Source organism: Mixia osmundae (assembly GCF_000708205.1).
Source record: "Mixia osmundae IAM 14324 unplaced genomic scaffold scaffold_3, whole genome shotgun sequence".
Lineage (NCBI taxonomy): Eukaryota > Fungi > Basidiomycota > Mixiomycetes > Mixiales > Mixiaceae > Mixia > Mixia osmundae.
In genome coordinates this window covers 1,032,186-1,048,392 of record NW_014575561.1, presented here as the reverse complement: position 1 = coordinate 1,048,392, position 16,207 = coordinate 1,032,186, and the positions used below count along the sequence as shown (strand labels likewise).

At 56.0% G+C, this 16,207-nt stretch overlaps 8 protein-coding genes across 8 annotated transcripts; 5 read left to right on the top strand and 3 right to left on the bottom strand.

Moving 5' to 3' along the window:
* Nucleotides 1–90: 90 nt before the first annotated feature.
* L969DRAFT_93478 (uncharacterized protein) lies at nt 91–3,502 on the top strand (the record flags this gene model as incomplete). Its single annotated transcript, XM_014714051.1, has 5 exons — nt 91–148; nt 201–299; nt 355–467; nt 520–2,953; nt 3,006–3,502. The coding sequence occupies 5 exons, from the start codon at nt 91–93 to the stop codon at nt 3,500–3,502; spliced, it is 3,201 nt and encodes a 1,066-aa protein (XP_014569537.1).
* Nucleotides 3,503–3,609: 107 nt separating this feature from the next.
* Nucleotides 3,610–3,852, top strand: L969DRAFT_16310 (uncharacterized protein; the record flags this gene model as incomplete). Its single annotated transcript, XM_014713569.1, has 2 exons — nt 3,610–3,683; nt 3,738–3,852. The coding sequence occupies 2 exons, from the start codon at nt 3,610–3,612 to the stop codon at nt 3,850–3,852; spliced, it is 189 nt and encodes a 62-aa protein (XP_014569055.1).
* Nucleotides 3,853–3,866: 14 nt separating this feature from the next.
* On the bottom strand, nt 3,867–6,148 carry L969DRAFT_86202 (uncharacterized protein). The gene is made up of 2 exons (XM_014714050.1): nt 4,063–6,148; nt 3,867–4,014 (listed from the first exon to the last, which is right to left on the bottom strand). The coding sequence occupies exons 1-2, from the start codon at nt 5,809–5,811 to the stop codon at nt 3,895–3,897; spliced, it is 1,869 nt and encodes a 622-aa protein (XP_014569536.1). The 5' UTR covers nt 5,812–6,148; the 3' UTR covers nt 3,867–3,894.
* Nucleotides 5,953–6,952, top strand: L969DRAFT_93475 (uncharacterized protein; the record flags this gene model as incomplete). Its single annotated transcript, XM_014714049.1, has 2 exons — nt 5,953–6,211; nt 6,273–6,952. 2 exons carry the CDS (start codon nt 5,953–5,955, stop codon nt 6,950–6,952), a joined length of 939 nt encoding a protein of 312 aa, XP_014569535.1.
* A 15-nt stretch (nt 6,953–6,967) lies between these two features.
* Nucleotides 6,968–8,098, bottom strand: L969DRAFT_16307 (uncharacterized protein; the record flags this gene model as incomplete). Its single annotated transcript, XM_014713568.1, has 3 exons — nt 6,968–7,126; nt 7,179–7,382; nt 7,430–8,098. The coding sequence occupies 3 exons, from the start codon at nt 8,096–8,098 to the stop codon at nt 6,968–6,970; spliced, it is 1,032 nt and encodes a 343-aa protein (XP_014569054.1).
* A 123-nt stretch (nt 8,099–8,221) lies between these two features.
* Nucleotides 8,222–10,219, bottom strand: L969DRAFT_102396 (uncharacterized protein; the record flags this gene model as incomplete). Its single annotated transcript, XM_014714048.1, has 7 exons — nt 8,222–8,576; nt 8,633–8,910; nt 8,965–9,237; nt 9,289–9,413; nt 9,467–9,499; nt 9,555–10,035; nt 10,184–10,219. The coding sequence occupies 7 exons, from the start codon at nt 10,217–10,219 to the stop codon at nt 8,222–8,224; spliced, it is 1,581 nt and encodes a 526-aa protein (XP_014569534.1).
* Nucleotides 10,218–14,400, top strand: L969DRAFT_16305 (uncharacterized protein; the record flags this gene model as incomplete). The annotated part of the gene is made up of 8 exons (XM_014713567.1): nt 10,218–10,733; nt 10,784–12,911; nt 12,964–13,140; nt 13,191–13,460; nt 13,512–13,675; nt 13,723–13,860; nt 13,908–13,975; nt 14,028–14,400. 8 exons carry the CDS (start codon nt 10,218–10,220, stop codon nt 14,398–14,400), a joined length of 3,834 nt encoding a protein of 1,277 aa, XP_014569053.1.
* A 115-nt stretch (nt 14,401–14,515) lies between these two features.
* L969DRAFT_45972 (uncharacterized protein) lies at nt 14,516–16,202 on the top strand (the record flags this gene model as incomplete). Its single annotated transcript, XM_014714047.1, has 3 exons — nt 14,516–15,244; nt 15,302–16,042; nt 16,101–16,202. 3 exons carry the CDS (start codon nt 14,516–14,518, stop codon nt 16,200–16,202), a joined length of 1,572 nt encoding a protein of 523 aa, XP_014569533.1.
* Nucleotides 16,203–16,207: the final 5 nt, after the last annotated feature.

Sequence of the window (16,207 nt, the reverse complement as noted above, 5' to 3'; positions counted from 1 at the left end):
GCCTGAGCTTCACATTGGTCGCGTGCCCAGTTGACATTGATCGTGTCCGCGACTTGCGGTCGTGACGACGCTTGAGGCGATGCGCTAGCCATGGCGTCCCCCCGAGAGATCGTACGGCAGCAGATTCTCGCCTCTCTCTACACCACTCGTCAGGCGTCTCGCTCCCTCGCGCTCGAACGATGCTGATCATGCACGAACAGCCGACAAAGGTCAACTTGTACACCACCTCAAGACCTGGGAGGATGTGCCTGGCGCTGCCCCGGGCGAAAGCAAAAAGCCTCGCTACGTACTCCTCACAGGTATAGCCCCTGCGTGTTGAGCACCGAGCGCGCTGATGTGTTGGCGCCAATGCAGCGCTTCCCGACCGCCATACTGTGGTATACAAGAGCAAGCGCAACGCCAATGGCACGTTCTCGATAGGCAAGACATGGCCGATAGAAGACCTGACCGCAATACAAGTCACAGAGGTATGTGGCATCTGTGACGCCGGGCCAAAGCTAATACGGCCTTTGTACCCAGCCGAGTGCATTCCTCATTACGCTTCACGGCAAGACTTATCTATGGCAAACAGAGCAGAAGCAGGATCAGCGCGAGTTCCTTACTTCGCTGATACAGCTCCATCGTCAGGCGACAGGTGGCACGCGTCCGCTACAACTCTCCGGCATCCCCCAAGGTGACTTGAACGCGAGGAGTGGCGGCATCGCGACCTCAATCGCTCCGCCAACCGTGCGTACGCCAGATGGCTACCCCGTTCGACAAGATCCGCGTGCCGCTCGCACGCCAGAAGGTTACAATGCCCCTATCGAGCCCATGCCGAGGCGAGAATCAGTTGCTTCTACTGGACGATCTATACCTGCGCGCACGCCGCCAGAGGGGCGCAGACCGTCTGCCTCCCGTCCGACCGTGTCGCCTTCGCCCAGAGATAAACAGCCGAACGAGCGAGACGATGGCAGAAGGCGGCTGGACCGTTCAGGCTCACTCGCCTCCATCCATTCAAACAATGCAGCCCAAGCGACCAGAACAGCTTCGCCAGCTATTCCGCCCACCCCGAGCTTACCACCGCATGCTCGCGAGCCTGTCAGACGTGAGCAAGCTATGCCTGCTAAGCCACGCGATGCGCCCACCTCGCCCGTCTTGCCCTCTCGAAGCGAGAGACGGGGCCAACAGCCCGTCTCGCCCCATGCCCCTCAAGCTATGCTGAGTCCCCATGCTCGTAACGCTAAGCTACCCGCCTTGCCAGCAGTCAATGGCAATGCGCGGTCGCCTTCGCCTCGGCCAATTAGCCCGCAGCCTCCTGCACAAGCGAGCGGGAGCGATGATCCCACATTGACCAATGTCGAAGAGATGCTCGAAGGGTTCGAATGGCGATCAGGCGGTAAAGGCAGGGGTGCAGCAGACCAGATTGAAGCTCAGCTGGTCGGCGAGCTACAAGCACTCGAAGCTGCGAGCATTCATGCTATCATAGAGTCGGACGACCGCGTCGATTTCGTCTTGAAGCACATCGATGAGGCTCTAGCGGAACTCGACAAGATGGACAAGGTCTTCTCGATGCACAAAACCCAGCTGAACGCCATGTCAGACGACATCGAGCATATCGAATCACATAACAAAGGCCTGCAAGTACAGACGTCTAACCAACGCGCCCTATTGCTCGAACTCGAGCAATTGCTCGATACTATCAACGTCCCCGCGGATGACCTCATCGCGCTTGCGCAAACCTCGCTCGAAAGCAGCGAAGGCATCGCTAAGCTCGAAGCTGCTGCTGTTAATCTGTACAAGGCCATTTTGTCAACTCGCGATACAACCGTAGGTGACATGGCAGCCGCAAACGAGCATGTGGCTCAGCACCGTCAATCGAGCTCTATCTTCAGCAAACGCATCTTTGACTTCCTGACTGTCATGTTTAAGTTCCAGGCGGACACGACTTTGAACGACAAAACCCGAGCGATCACGAAGGCCAATCCGAAGCTTCTGCCGCACACCCAGCTGGAGGCTTACCTGGGTCGCTACTGCGGCTTGATGCTCTTTGTCAAGGAGATTGACGATCAGCGTTATTCTCAAATATGTGCTTCTTACTTCACTGCTGTCAGCGAACTCCAGCGCAAAGAGATCGCTGATTACGCCAATGTCATGCGGGCTGCCATACGCAAGGCAACGCAAGAAGAACAAGAGGCAATTTTCACAAACCCAAACAGTGCTTCTGCAGTCCGCGCCAATACTGTCAAGCGGCCTGCGCGACCACCACCCCGCCTCGATGGTGGCTTGCCAGGCAGCGAGGCGATCGCTCTCGCCCTTGACGAGATAGGACCCCACGTTCATCGTGAATCTGTGTTCGTATCTGAGCTACTCCACATACAAAGCATCGATCAGTACATCACGTTCGCAGACTACATGGATCTAGAAGTCTTCTTCCGCCGTGGTGCCTCAGCTCATCTGGCAGCCAACGCCTCGCGGTTCAAAGACATCGACTCGGCTACAGATCTCATCTTTGGCTTTCTAAGCGGCAACATCAAGGAGCTTATCGATCACGCTTTGCAGCTGGACAGCCTGCAGATCTTTGGCATCGTGGCCGCCCTAGATCTAGGCCTACTTAACGCGCAGCAAAGTCAAAACGGCTTTCTTATTCGCATGCTCGAAAAGCAGTCTTTCCGATGCTATGCGCTTTTGGACAAATTCATCGACGAGCAGAAGAAGGCGATCGAGCTCACCAAGCTCACGACGAAGAAGCGCAAGGGCGTGGCGCCGTTCATCTTTGTGTTCTCGAGCTTCGTCGAACGCGTCGAGGCGCAGCTAACGGTCACATCTAGCCCGAGCGTGCGTGCAAAGGTCGACGAGGTCTACACCCTACTCGTCAAGGCAATGTTTGAGAGCCTGCAGCAGATGGCGAAGCTCGTCGTCGACGTTGGCAACGCTGAAGACAAAGGCCAGCTCAACTATCATGTCGTCCTGATTGGTTCGTTAAGAGTCAGCATCGCCCAGAGCCGCTGACCGATTTAGCCTTACAGAAAATATGCACCAGTTCACCTCCAACGCCCAAGCGAGTAACGTAACGGCGATGAAACCCTTCTTGAAGCAAGCACTCGGCCTTTACAATGAAAATCTCTCATCGTATGTCAGACTGGTCCTACGTCGTCCGCTTGCCAAGCTGCTCGATTTCTTCAATGGTCTCGAATCGCTTCTTAAAGTCACGCCGCCTTCAGAAGTCAGCGTAAACCCGGCTCACTCGAAGGCTGCTCTCAAGCGCGCAGTGAGCACATTGTCTAGCAAAGATCTTCGCAAGGCCATCGAAGCACTTGGCAAGCGCGTCGAAAAGCATTTCATCGAAGCAGATTCACCGCAATTGATGAAGGCGGTCTGGGATGCGTGCGAAATCGAGATCACCGATCTGATCGGCAACTGGCAGCGGCTCATCGAATTATGTTATGCGAACGCCGGCGTCACGCTCGATTTTAGCGCCTCTGATGTCAAGACAGCGTTCACACGGACCAAGCTCGTGGGGTAATGCCTCCCCAAGTGGTCCGAGCGCATCAGTACATAAACGCCCAAGATCTCTGTGTAACACGCAACCAGTGATCGAAGTAAATGTTCGCCAAGCTACTTGCTCTTGCCATGCTTGCTACAGCCGGCCTGGTCGCCGCTGACCCATTCAATCCGTTAACGCAGATTGCGGGCACTGTTTCGGGGTAAGCCAGTACACTCTGATCTTCAGCTTTTACTGAGCTAGGAACGCCTGACAGCACGCTAGACGGCGCCTTTGGAGGCATCGTGGGAGGCATGACCGATGGTACGACAGTTACCGGAGGCAACAGCCCTGCCAGCGGCTTCAAGAGAATAGTCACGACACCCGCATAGGCAAACATACATGCATTGATTGCGCGTCAACAGACAGATTTGTCATGCTGCGTGTAGCTTCTGCAGCGTGGAACGTGGCATGCATATGCGAATGGGCGTCGAGAAGGAGAGCCAGAGGGTTTCTAGAATGAGCGCAGACAGGTTGACGAATGCGTAAAAGATCTGCTTGAAAATCAGCTGAGTAGTATTGATGGGATGAGCAAATCAGACCATGGGTATGAGGCCCATAAAGGCATTGCCCAACAGACCTCGGCGCTGTATGGTCTCGTATAACTCGTCCTTGGCTACAATAGGTGCTCTGTCTGACTTGAACGGCCCGGTGAGTCGGTAGAATGAGACAAAGGCTGCGCCGAAGCAATAGATGAAGAAGACTTGGAGGCCATGCTCGCAGAGAAGAGGCCAGAGCGAAGGCGCTGCTCCCATGACGTCTGCGCAGCCGTGCATGTAGGATGAGTAATCGACGCCATACTGGATCCTTGCTCCTTTCTTTGCGATAAGTCGATAGTGAGGTGAGGTGGGCTTTGGCCGGGCTACGCCTTGAAGCACTGCCGCCCACATCATGGCTTGTACTTCTGCAATGGGTGGAATTGCGCCAACGCCGGGCCTGACGAGCCCGATGAAAGCACAGGTGGGATCGCTAGAGGCGAAGCAGTCCATCACATCGATCGCGGTATCCTGAGGGCGTGCATAGTCACCTGCCCATGCCCATTCTTGCGTGTAGCCAGTAGCATAGATGACGAGGTCAGGCTTGACTATGCGAGTTGGATCTTTCATCCGCTTTGCCTCTGGATAACCATCGCGCGAGTTGCCAAAGATGACGCGGCCGTCCTCCTGGATGTGATCTGGCCAGGGTGCAAGATCGATGATCTTGTCAGACTGAGCAGCTTCGGGTGGATCGATGTAGCGGGCTATAGCGTCCATTCGCCGCTTTGCTGGCTTGAAAGGCCGCATGAGATACGGCATGGCTTTGCTGCTCTTGTTGAGGTTGACGTAGGCTCGTCCCAGACGATCTGGCGGGAGTGAGCCGGCCCATTGGGCGCAACCGGCTTGTGTGCCCGTCAGGACGAAGAGAACGCGCTTGATGATCATATCGCTAAAGTGCCACCGCAGATGAGTCGCCTTGACCCAGGGATGGACGTATGCGGTCTCCATGAGATTGGTGATGAGTCCATCGATAGGCAGCTGGCCATCGAACGTAGAACCAAAGACCTCAAAGTCATTAAGCACCTTGGGGAAGCTCAGGAAGCCCGAACGAGTGCACATGACTGCAGACTCTGCGCCTGCCCTGATGGACTCGTAGCCGATGTCCATCGCTGTCTCACCGACACCGAGTATGAGGACTTTCTTGCCTGCCAGCTGCGAGCGTGCCTTGTATTGCGATGAGTGGAGTTTTTCGCCTTTGACGTGCTCTATGCCAGGTATGACCGGTATGGAGGGGGTGACATGTAGGCCTGAGCAGACTGCGAGCGCATCACATTCGAGTGTGTGTTCTTGTGCTTCCCATAGCTTCCCAGCGTCGTCGTGCAAGTTGCCTTGCTGCTTTCGCTTGACATAGGTAACGCGATGGCCAGATCCTGTCCGTTCGAGTCTGACTACCTTGCAGCCTGTCCGTATCCGTCCAGGCTGGCCGTCCCACTGGATCTCGCGCTTCGCACGCAGCTCAAAGTGGTCACTGTACCGCTCCAAGTAGTCGATATACGCCGGTAGTGAGACGTGATCGCCTGGCCCGACATCGCTTCTCGGGATCCTGAAATCCGAAAAGGCGGTGAGCTGACGGGAGCTGACGAGCTCGGCGTTCTCATAGCCTCTGTAGCGGAATGTACCGCCGAGCTGATCTTCTGCCTCGAGCAAGATCGCTTCGACTTGGGTATGCTCTGCGCCAGAGATCGCAGCACTTGAGAGGAGCGTCTTGAGCGTTACGATGCCACTGGGCCCGCCGCCAATGATGACAGTGCGCATGCCTGCGTCGGATGGCTATCGATGCGGCGATGCTGACAAGCGTTGAGAGTGTGCGAGCTCGATCGACGTGCTCCCTAGAAGCAACGACGACGACGCGCGCTCCACGGCTTCACCTTCCCCTCGCTGCTCCACAGTTTGACGATGTTCAGGCTCAGTCGCTGCGTCTGCGGCGAGCCACTCATCTCGCTAGCCCAACGGCGAAGTGCGAGCTTCAACACTGGCGCTTCCGGTCAGACCTCGAGCAACGTGCTTGACGATGTCGAACGCGAACAGCTCAGGCGGTCAGCCGAGACCGGTAGCCGAGCGGGACCTTTTCCCATGCCGCCCAGACCAGATACTGCACGGCCACTCAATGCGTCTGAGAGGAGGTCATGGACGGAGCTAGGTATAGGCGAGAAATGCAAGTTGATGAACCCACATCTTTTTCGTCTGCGACGAGCTGACCACGTCATGGAGTGTAGTGGGTCGCTTAGGCGAGCGTAGCGCGAGTCTGGTCGTCATCCTCTTTGGCGCTGGCTTGACGACACTTGTCATCTTCTCGCTCAGCACAGAATTGTTCGCTACCAATTCGCCCACACGCATCGTCGCGCGATGTGTCGACTTGATCAAAGATGACAGAGAGCTCAATTCGATCTTGCGCGCGCCATATATCCTTCAAGGTGAAGGAGCAGGACACAGAAATCGTCGTGTCGTCAGTGCGGTCACTACAGATCCCCAAACAGGAGCAGAAACAATGACGGTACGGTTCCAAATCGTCGCGCAAGGCGTCGACCCGCGTGACCAGTCGCTTGGTTGGATGGAGACTCTCAAACGCAAAGTCACGCGGCCACTCATTGTCGAGCCATCAAGTGGACGCGTGGAGGTTATCGAGCCCGAGATGGAGCCAGAGAGCAAGGGCGAGCGTCAGTCTTGGTGGCGATCCTGGCTTGGTGCCATCCTGCCCGCTGCTGCGCCTGCCCTGCCGAGACTCGTGCCCCCGCCGAAGCCGGTCTTGGGCCAATTCAACAGCGCCGATGCGACGGTGACCCTGCACAAGCGTACCGATACAAATGAATTCACCATCGATTCTCTCCTTATCGAGATTCCCAACTCGGCACATCAGCCGAAGCCTTATCGCATACATATCCGTACACGTGCTTGATACGGCAGATGTTGTTCAGCTTATGAATGCCAGCAATGCTTTTGTGACTTCTTCGTCCGTCGTGTGAGGCAGATCGTGACCCGCGCCGTCCAAGGTGAGCAGAGTGGCCTTGGGGCCCAATGCACGCATGACACTGCTTGAGGCTGCATAAGGTACGATACTGTCTGCCGTGCCCTGCGTATCTCCCACGTAAGCTCTGGCGAGCTCTTGTGCAGGTGCGGCATACCCATATAACAAGGACGGGCATGCCAACTTTACCAAGGTCGTAATATGCACTCTCGAAGCCAAAGAGCGGACCTTGGTGAAGCGTTCGTAGAATGGCCAGCTGAAAGCCGGGCAGGACAGCAGCTTGGAGACGGGCCACGTGAAGCAAACGATCGAGCTTCGTCTTGCTCGGAGCTCGCACAGGTATCATGGACCGAAACAATGCCTGCATGACCGTGAGCGGTTTGCCTTCTGGCGTCATGAACCACACACTCTTGCTATCGGTGTCGTGACAGATTTCTCGATGTAAGGCACAAGCTTGATGCCTATCGCTCTCGACGGCTTGCGGTCTTGCATGCCTGCGGGTGCAAGGAGCGTGACCGACTCCACTCGGTGAGGAAACAGGCTGGCGAACCGAGCCGAGATGGGCCCGCCCATACTCAGCCCGACAAGATGTGCGCTCGACCAGCCTAGCGCATCAAGGACGCCAAGCAGCTGATTGACGTAAAGTACAGAATCGTACGCCACATTCTGAGGTGCAGACGAGTAGCCTCTGCCGTACTGATCGTACAGGGCAACCCGATAGCCTTGCTTGCAGAGCGCTTTGGCTACGCTCTCAAAGATGATGCTGGGAATGCTCAGCCCGTGCACAAAGACGATTCGCTTTGTAGCCTCTTGTTGGCCGAATTCCCATAACCTGATCTGACCGGCTGGCAGCCTGACATAGCGTCCGCCTGGGAAGATGTCTGGCGGATAGGCTCGTTTGAGTTCAGACAAGAATGCTTGCTGCTGTCGGCTTGAAGCTTGTGCTTGGCCTATTCCTGGATTGGAGCGGACTTCGGTCGGCTTGCTGATCAGCAGAGCGAAAAGACCGGTAAGGCAGTATTGCAGAGTGAGCAGACAGCTCGCAAGTATGTCACCGGCAGCCTGGATCGCAGTCATCGTGTCCGCACTGTCAGAGCGAACGACACCACATGAGAGTGGCGACGCGACGGGTCTCGAGCTACGTCACAGCTTGCAGACATGTACAACAGAGCACAGACGCAATCGAAGAGCGGTCTGCTGTCAGTCGATCTCTATGACCTCATGATTCGCGGCTCGTGAGCTACGACCGCTGAGTGTGTTGCCGGATCCAGCGAAAACGCTCGAGGTAGGTGGTGGTGCAGGCGAAGGGCCAGGCGAAGGCGCCGCAGAGGTATTGGCAGACGGTCGTCCGCTCAGAGTGACACCTTGGCCCATGCCTGCAAAGGGAACTGTCGTCGAGGGTTGCTGAAGTGCATCGGCCATGTCGGTCTCTTCCTTTGGTGCGTCGGGTGCAATAACGTGCCAGCCGAAGAAGAGCGTGCCATAAGGCAGGTCAAGCCGCGCAGGCACACGACGGCCGCCAATCTGCGTATCTGCTGTGACAATACGCGGCTGGCTGATTGGACCCGTGTCCATCAGCATTGGCATTGGCACGGTAGGCAGATGACCTACTCTGTTCGAACTATTCGACTGGTCGGGTCGACCTCTTGGACCTTCTTTGTCGACGTGCCTTTACCTTTGACACGTTTACCAGCAAGCGTGTTGCCACTGCCGACGAAGCTATTGAAGGCGGCCTGCGCTGCTGAGCTGCTCCCGTTTGTCGCTTGACCCTTTGCATCTACATCTTGCGTTGCCGAAATGTCGATGCCGAGCTTGGAAGCCATTGTGGGTGCAGGCGGAGCTGGCTTGCGCTCTGGCTCGACATATCCCTTGGGTGCAGCAAAATCCACCTAGCGCGCATCCTTTGAGTAAAGAAGTCAGAGCGAGGCGACTGTATTGCACACCTCTATATCGGTCTCGAAAACACTGATGGCGCCTTCCGGCTTGGTCTCCATGATCAGTATCTCAAAGGTCATGCCATTGTAGCCAATTTCAATGATATCGCCAGCTGTGAGGGTGGCATAATTGCGAAGCGCTTGTTCGAGTACCGCCTTGTGATCGCTGAGTTCGAGAAAGAGGACTGATTGAGCTTGCACTTTGATGAACTTGCCTTTCGGCAGTTTAGCGCCATTGATCCGTACCTGATCGCCTTCGTTCAGCTGAAGCTTGGTCATCATCTGCACGATCATCAGCCCACTGACACGACGTCACCTGGCGAGAGGACGTGCCCAGCCTGGCAAGTGGACTGTGCCCGGTCCAGCAATGAATTCGAGCACGCCGCCATGGGTGGACAAGTCCTGATGACGTGCGTTGATGATCTCGAAATTCCAGGGCGATTCCAGATCGAGATCAGCTGTCAGACAGTAGCTGATGAGCACGATTGCGTCAGTGAATTACATGACTGACTGAGCATTTGAAGCGCTTCCGGTGGCATTAGGACTATCCGCATCTGCGTCAGCGGCTATACTTGCAATGACAGCAGTGAGTCACTCACTCTTGCCGCCGTACATGAGGTTCGCCCTTCCTTGCCCATGAACCCCGGTACCATCCGCCCGACCCTCGCGGATCTCAAAGACAGCAGTCGAGTAAGCTCTATAGTTCTGCCGAAATGCCGCAGCGCTAGCTTGGTAGCCCATTCCATGACCCCCGCCTGCACCCATCATGCCTCCTAACACTCTCCCAAAGCCTCCTGCGGCCATGCCTCTGCCCATAGGACCGCCCATCCCTTGAAAAGCGGCAAAAGGGTCAAGACCTTGTCCTGCTACGCGAGCGTAATCGTCCTCTCTCATCCCGCCGAACATGTTCGTTCGACGATGCGGCGGAGGTTGAGGTGCTTGCGGCGGAGGTACAGGGGGCGGATTGTTGGCGGGTCGTCGGGCAGGCTCGATGGGTAAGTAGCCCATATCATCGTCGTCATCGTCGATGTACTCGACATCGTCGTCCGAGCGATAGTCATGAAAGTCTTCGTCGTCACTCTGCGTTGTATCGTAAGCTTAGCCGAGTTATTCTGAGTGTGACCCACCATCTGGACCGCTGCTAATTCAGCATTGGATCGATGTCAATCGACGTCGCAAGCGGGTGCGGAATACGCGTCAATAGATACCGCGTGCATCTTGCGCGCACACACACGCCGAGATTGGCTCGCTCACTGGACGGCATGTTCACTGGACAGGCTGGCGCTAATGATTCGCGGCGATACGCGTCTTCACACAGGAGGGCTGCCAGTCGTGCAAGCTCAGCGGCGGCCCATTCGAGAGGAACAACGCCTGCAGCATCACAGGAGAGGAGCCCCAGCTATCCCCCAGAATTCAGCCAGGATGTATCTGCTCTCAGCGCCAGCAGCGCAAGGTACAATCGCAGTAGCCGTACGTCTCGACGAGTGGGCAGTGTCGCACCGAGCACAAGCCGCAAAGCGCCTTCTGTGTTCTCTGAGGCGCCATCAACTGCCCGCGCTGGACCATCTGCGAGAGCGTTGCAAGAGTCAGACGAGAGGACACTTGTCAAAGATGAGGCATACAGCGCATACTTGTACAGTCAGTTTCCGCGGGAAGTCCAGCAAGTTCTCGCCCCGGCAGATCTACAGCTCGAGGGCTTTCGTGGCAAAGTGGACGACGTGACGGGCTATGCCTATCTGCTCTCGCGAGACTACGTCTTTGTGTGGCACTACGCACAAGTGAGCTATGCTTATTCGCCATCTTGCCATGTCTGACTGTGGCTTCGCAGCGTGACTATAACCTCCTGCCGACCTGCTATGTCTTTCCTCAGCCGCAGACAGAATCTCGAGACGCGCTCAAAGAAATGCTCGTGCCGCTCGCGCAAGCCGAACTAGTACCACGAGGTGCAAACCCTTCAGAGCAAGAGCCTGGCTTGTTGCTCGTCACATCCAACGGCGCTGTTGCCTTCTGGACGTCAGTCAGTATGGCCATGGGCAACCTGGACCGCTCCCAAAGCACGCAGCTGTCCATCAGGCAGAGCGCGAACGAGCACGTGCAAGTATTGAGGAGGATCAGACCTGATCTATACGTTGTTGCTACTTCTCAAGGCCGCCTCTTCCGATTGGATTTGGCATCACGCAACGGGAGAGCGACGATCGAAGCCTCAGAGTTTGCAAGTGGCCGCGGCTTGCTTGCTCGATACTGGTCTCGCACACCTGCTTCTCAAGCGGGTGAAGGCGGCATCACCGCTGTCGCGCTCGATACCTCGATCTCATCTGGCCAACAAGATCACCGCACACTCTTTGCGCTGACCGAACGCGGTCTGCAGATCTGGCAGCTAGGCTACAACGGTAACGAGCAATTTGTGACTGAAGTCGACCTCTGCGAGCATCTCGAGCAGCAAAGTGTTGCTTCAGATCATTCATCTTTATCAACTCAGTTGCGCCTGCTTGATATTGCCATGACAAATCAATCATCCCTCGCGGTACTCTTCAGCCGGCAAGGCAACAGGACACAGAACGCCGCACCAATATACTCAGTCGGAATCTTCGAGTATCAGCCGTCGACTCAGACAGTCTCTGTTACTTTCGTACGTACTTTTGATGGCTTACCTTCCGATGTCGAGCGCCCGCATACTCGTCCGCGTCTTGTCACGAGCTCGACGGCCGATGCAGCATGTCTCGTCTTACCCTCATCTGTCAGCATACTCTCGCTCGCCGTGGGCTCAGACTTTGTCGAGACCCTTGACCTCAAAGATCCTGTAGACAACCTGTTCATCGCAGTCGACGCTCACTCGTCAAGTCAGCGCAAGAGCGGCGTAGCAGCCACTGCCGTCATGATCGCTCGCAACGGCATCGTCCTCATTGAAAGTACGCCTGCCGTCATGGAGGGACAAGCCCTCGCTGTAGATGTCGAACGAGAATCCAAGGCGACCGGCTACATTGTCAAGCGGTTGCGCCAGGCTGTATTCTATGGCGAGCGTGAAAGCAATCCACTAGCGTTCGGATTGCCCATTGACGTGCCGGGCGATCTTTCGACCGCTGTCAGTACGATCAGCAGAGAGATCGTAGACTCCTCTTCACCCTTCTTGCGGCCCATCCTCGATGTCCGCGTGCAAATAGGCGACAGACAAGCAAAGCATCGCGCGCTCATCGAGGAGCTTTTGCGCAACCATCTCGTCACCCGTCTCACGCTCAACGATCGCGTCCTGCTCTCGAATGATGCCGAACGCCTAGCAGCTGGCGCTGCTCTTTGGCAGCACTTCAATTCGGGTCGTACAAATTCGGCCGATGTCACCATGCTGACAGAAGCAGTGCTGTCGTTTATGCACGATGCGAGACTTGGCGCGGGTGAAGACGCTATTCGCCTCTTCTTTCGCACAAAGATAGATGGTCTCGGGGCCGTTGCCGAGCATGTTGCAGACATGGCGGCACGCACGGAGACTCACAGCCTCACCCGGCAATGCCAACTGCAGACCGACGCCAACGCCATTTTCTCGGCAATCTATCGCACTGCAGCGAAGCATCGTAAAGATACTGTAAAGGTCTTTCAACTGACGCCCGCCTCATCGATCACCATAGAGCCTTGGTTGAGTAGTCCGGCGTTGCTTGCGAGCCTCGTCAAACTCTTCGAGCTGACGGAAGAGCTCTTACGCCTGCTCGACAAAGAACTCAAGCAAGCCGGCTCCAATCGTACGCAGTACGGCATGCGGGGACTCGACGTCTCGGATGCTCAGGACGACCTGTCCACACTGCAGCTCGGACTCTGCAAGGCACTTACTGATCTGGGTGACTACGTACTCAGCGTGTACGAAGAGCGCCTCATCTGGCTCAAGACCGATAGCCGGCATAGCTCAGAGCTGCGTGCGACTCGCGAACGCTACTTGCAGTTGCGACAACGCGTAGTACATGGCCTCGGTAAAGTCGCCTGCTACCAAGTGTGATAGCATGCTGACCTAGTTGCGAGCAGTGCTACACGATCTTATTGAGCCTGCTTATGCTCTTGCCGAGCGTAGCAAGGATTATCGATCTCTCGTCGAGCTATCAACGAGCGCGGCAACGGGCAATCAGCAGCGAATAAAGGAGTATATGTCGGTCTACAAGGATGACTTTGCCTTCGAGCTCTATCAGTACTACATCCAGCAAAGTAAGCCCCTGCATCCGGCGTGCAGATGCGTGCCTGACGGTCATATGCAGAGCTTTTCCGCGCGCTGCTCGAGCAGGATGCGAGCTATTCTCAGTCTCTCAGCCGCTTCTTATCGTCCACAGCTCACCCTAAGCTGGCTTGGTTGCATCATGTCTCGCTCGGACAGTACACGCAAGTGTCGACGACGCTCTATCAGGAATCGAGGCGCAGCTCTTTGTTGGCGGAAGAAAAAGTGATGCTGAGTATCTGCAAGCTAGCCCAAGTTGCGCAGTCCTCCCTGGCAGAGCTCAGCTCAGATGCCGGTCAACGAGCGCTAGAGGGTAAGACCATGTCAAGCAGGAGGCACATTTCAGGCTGAAGACTCGCTGCAGTCGTCGATGATAAGCTGGATATCATCGAAGCACAGCGTCGAATGCAAGAGAGGTACCGCGAGCTGCTCAGTCTGCAGGAATCGCAGCGACCCGTCGACGATCGGGCAGCAGTCATAGCGAACAAGCAAACGGCCGCCTATCGCGATCTTGGAGCCCTGTTTGAGGTACGTCTGAAGAATGAAAGGGACGCATAGGCTGACAAGCAGGCCAGCTCTTCCGATCGCATGTGACAAAATTGTTGCAGGGGCATGTACTGGGTACTGAGGCGCTTGTCGACATCATGACGCTGGATGCATCAACAGACACCGGCAATTTCAACAGTGCACTCGGCATCATCGCTCGTGACAAAGTATGGCGTCAGCCGCATTTCTGAGTGTTACTGAAGGGCTTGTACAGGATTTACCGCCTCAGCGACGAGATAGCCTCGTCAAGACGCTCTGGCGACGCGCTTACATCAAAGACGAGTTCGCGCTTGCTCAATCGACTATGTAACGTTACTGATCAGGTGTGGCACAGTTGGGAAGCATTGCAAAGCACACAAGATCTATCGGACGACCAGATCAGTCAAATCTTGCAGGGCACGGCCATGTTCAAGAGTCTTCTGTCAGCACGCGAGCAAGGTCTAGATGACAGCTTCGTCGCCAGCCCGTCGGACGCCGTCTCTACTATCGACAGGGACCAGCTAGCTGCGCGCTTCACCGAGCTTGGCGAGCCGCAGCTAGAGCGACTTGCCGCAGATTTGCAAGCCGAGAACGATATGCTCCTCTCGACCATGGAGGACTACCGTCTGGACCACTACTATAGCGAAGCTTTGCGTCTGCTCTCTCGTGAGGAGGACACTCGCATCATGGAAGCTGACACGAGCTTGTTGAGCCAAGATGCATCCTAGCTTCACGCGTCACGGGGTCGTCGCGTCACATCCTCAGATCATCATCAGAGCTGATAAATCGACGAGGGTTGCCTGAGGCTTGTTGAGTCAGACTGCTCGCTGAGCAAGCAAGGAGATGCTCATCATCAGTGATGATGCGGCAAACACGAGCGTTTGCTTTGGCGAGATGGCAAGCCCAGAGAAGCGCAGACTATTGCACAACAGCCGGCGCGAGACGATTGTCAACGATGCGGCAGTTTCACGTACAGTCAAGGCAGAGTCGACGGAAGAAGCCCTGCTGTGCAAAGATATGCATGCCATCAGCATGGTCGACTGTCTAGCCCAAGCTATCTGCACACCCTCGTCACCTGAAGCGGCGGTACCGCTCATTGACTTCAACACTCCGTCACCTAGTAACATAACAAGCCAGCTGACAGCGTCAGACTCGCCCACCCAGTCTGCAGTGATACCTTCTCTACTCGATCTGCCCTGGTCGCCGATGGCAGCGACTGCCTGCCCTGCTGGTTCATCGACACAACTTGACGAAGAGCTACAGCAAAATAGCGTTCCCAACATTGTAGACTCTCCCGCACCAAAAGCAATGCCAATCCCGTTTGAGGTTCAGACTCGCTTGCAAGAGCCAGTCCTGAGCCAGACTAGCAGTCAGAGCGTCGTAGCGCGCCCAAAATCGCGCTTGCCCGTGCCTGTTGCATCTACTTCTCGTCTGCCTCGCGTTACGCAAGCGCCACGTCTGCATGAGCAAAGGGTAAACGTTAACGAGTTAGCATCGATTAGCACCGTTACACCTGCAGCCTCCATCGCCAGAGGCAAAGTAAAAGTGCATTCTCCGGGCGCAATAGAACGAGTAAGTCACTTCGTCTCGACTCGTGTGCGGAATGGTTAGTCTGATCGTGATACGCAGGCCGCTATGAAATTGTTCGGACCTGGTACAGTTGCTACTTCGCCCAGCGAACATGTTTGCATCGAGCCGCCGGCTCTGACGAAAGGACGAAGAACGCCTGCTAGGGCTGTTCAGAGAGCCACGCGCGCCATGCTTCCATCGGGCCTGCAGGCGCGACAGGCTGGCGCACCAGAGAGCGAAGCTCCTGGTCCAACGAGCACGATCGAAAGTGGGCAGGAAGTAGGCGGTAAGGTCTTGCGAGGGAAGAAGACGAAGAAGAAGCCGAGCCTGACGCCTGCGCAACTACTGGCAATCACGAAGAGACATACAGAGCAGAACAAGGCGCACTACAATGCTTTCGAAACGTTTACAGTGTATAAGGACATCAATAGACCGCCGAGTCCGTCCGAACGCCTCAGACGGTCGTCCGATCCCGCTCTGAACGCCGCCACTCGAGGAAGTCGTCTACTCAAACATCAGTCGTCATTGGATCCCCAAGCAACTGTTCGAAGCCCGACAAAGTCGCACAGGTTAGCACCTGGGGATGAGGAAAGCTACTCGACGCCTTTGCAACCGCTCAAGATCAAGCTCAATGCAGAACGAAGTGCAAGCGGCACAACGAAACTAAGCATCAAGAAGCCTGCTGGACGCGTTCGTTGGGACAAGGGTCTCGTTTCTGACGAGCCTGCTCCCGATCTCTTGACGCCCAGAACAGTGCGAGTGCGGGAGCGCGAGCTGCTCAAGAAGCCCTCGCTAGCCAAAGTAAGCAGTCCTGAGCGAGTAGAGGACATGACTGATGACGACGACGGCATCGGCAGAGAGCTTCACTGGACGAGCTTGGCAATCTGGGCAACCAGGCTCCGCTGTCGCCCTTTGTGGCTCGAACGTCGGTACCGATCGCGAGGGTGGTGTACGCAGATGACGAGC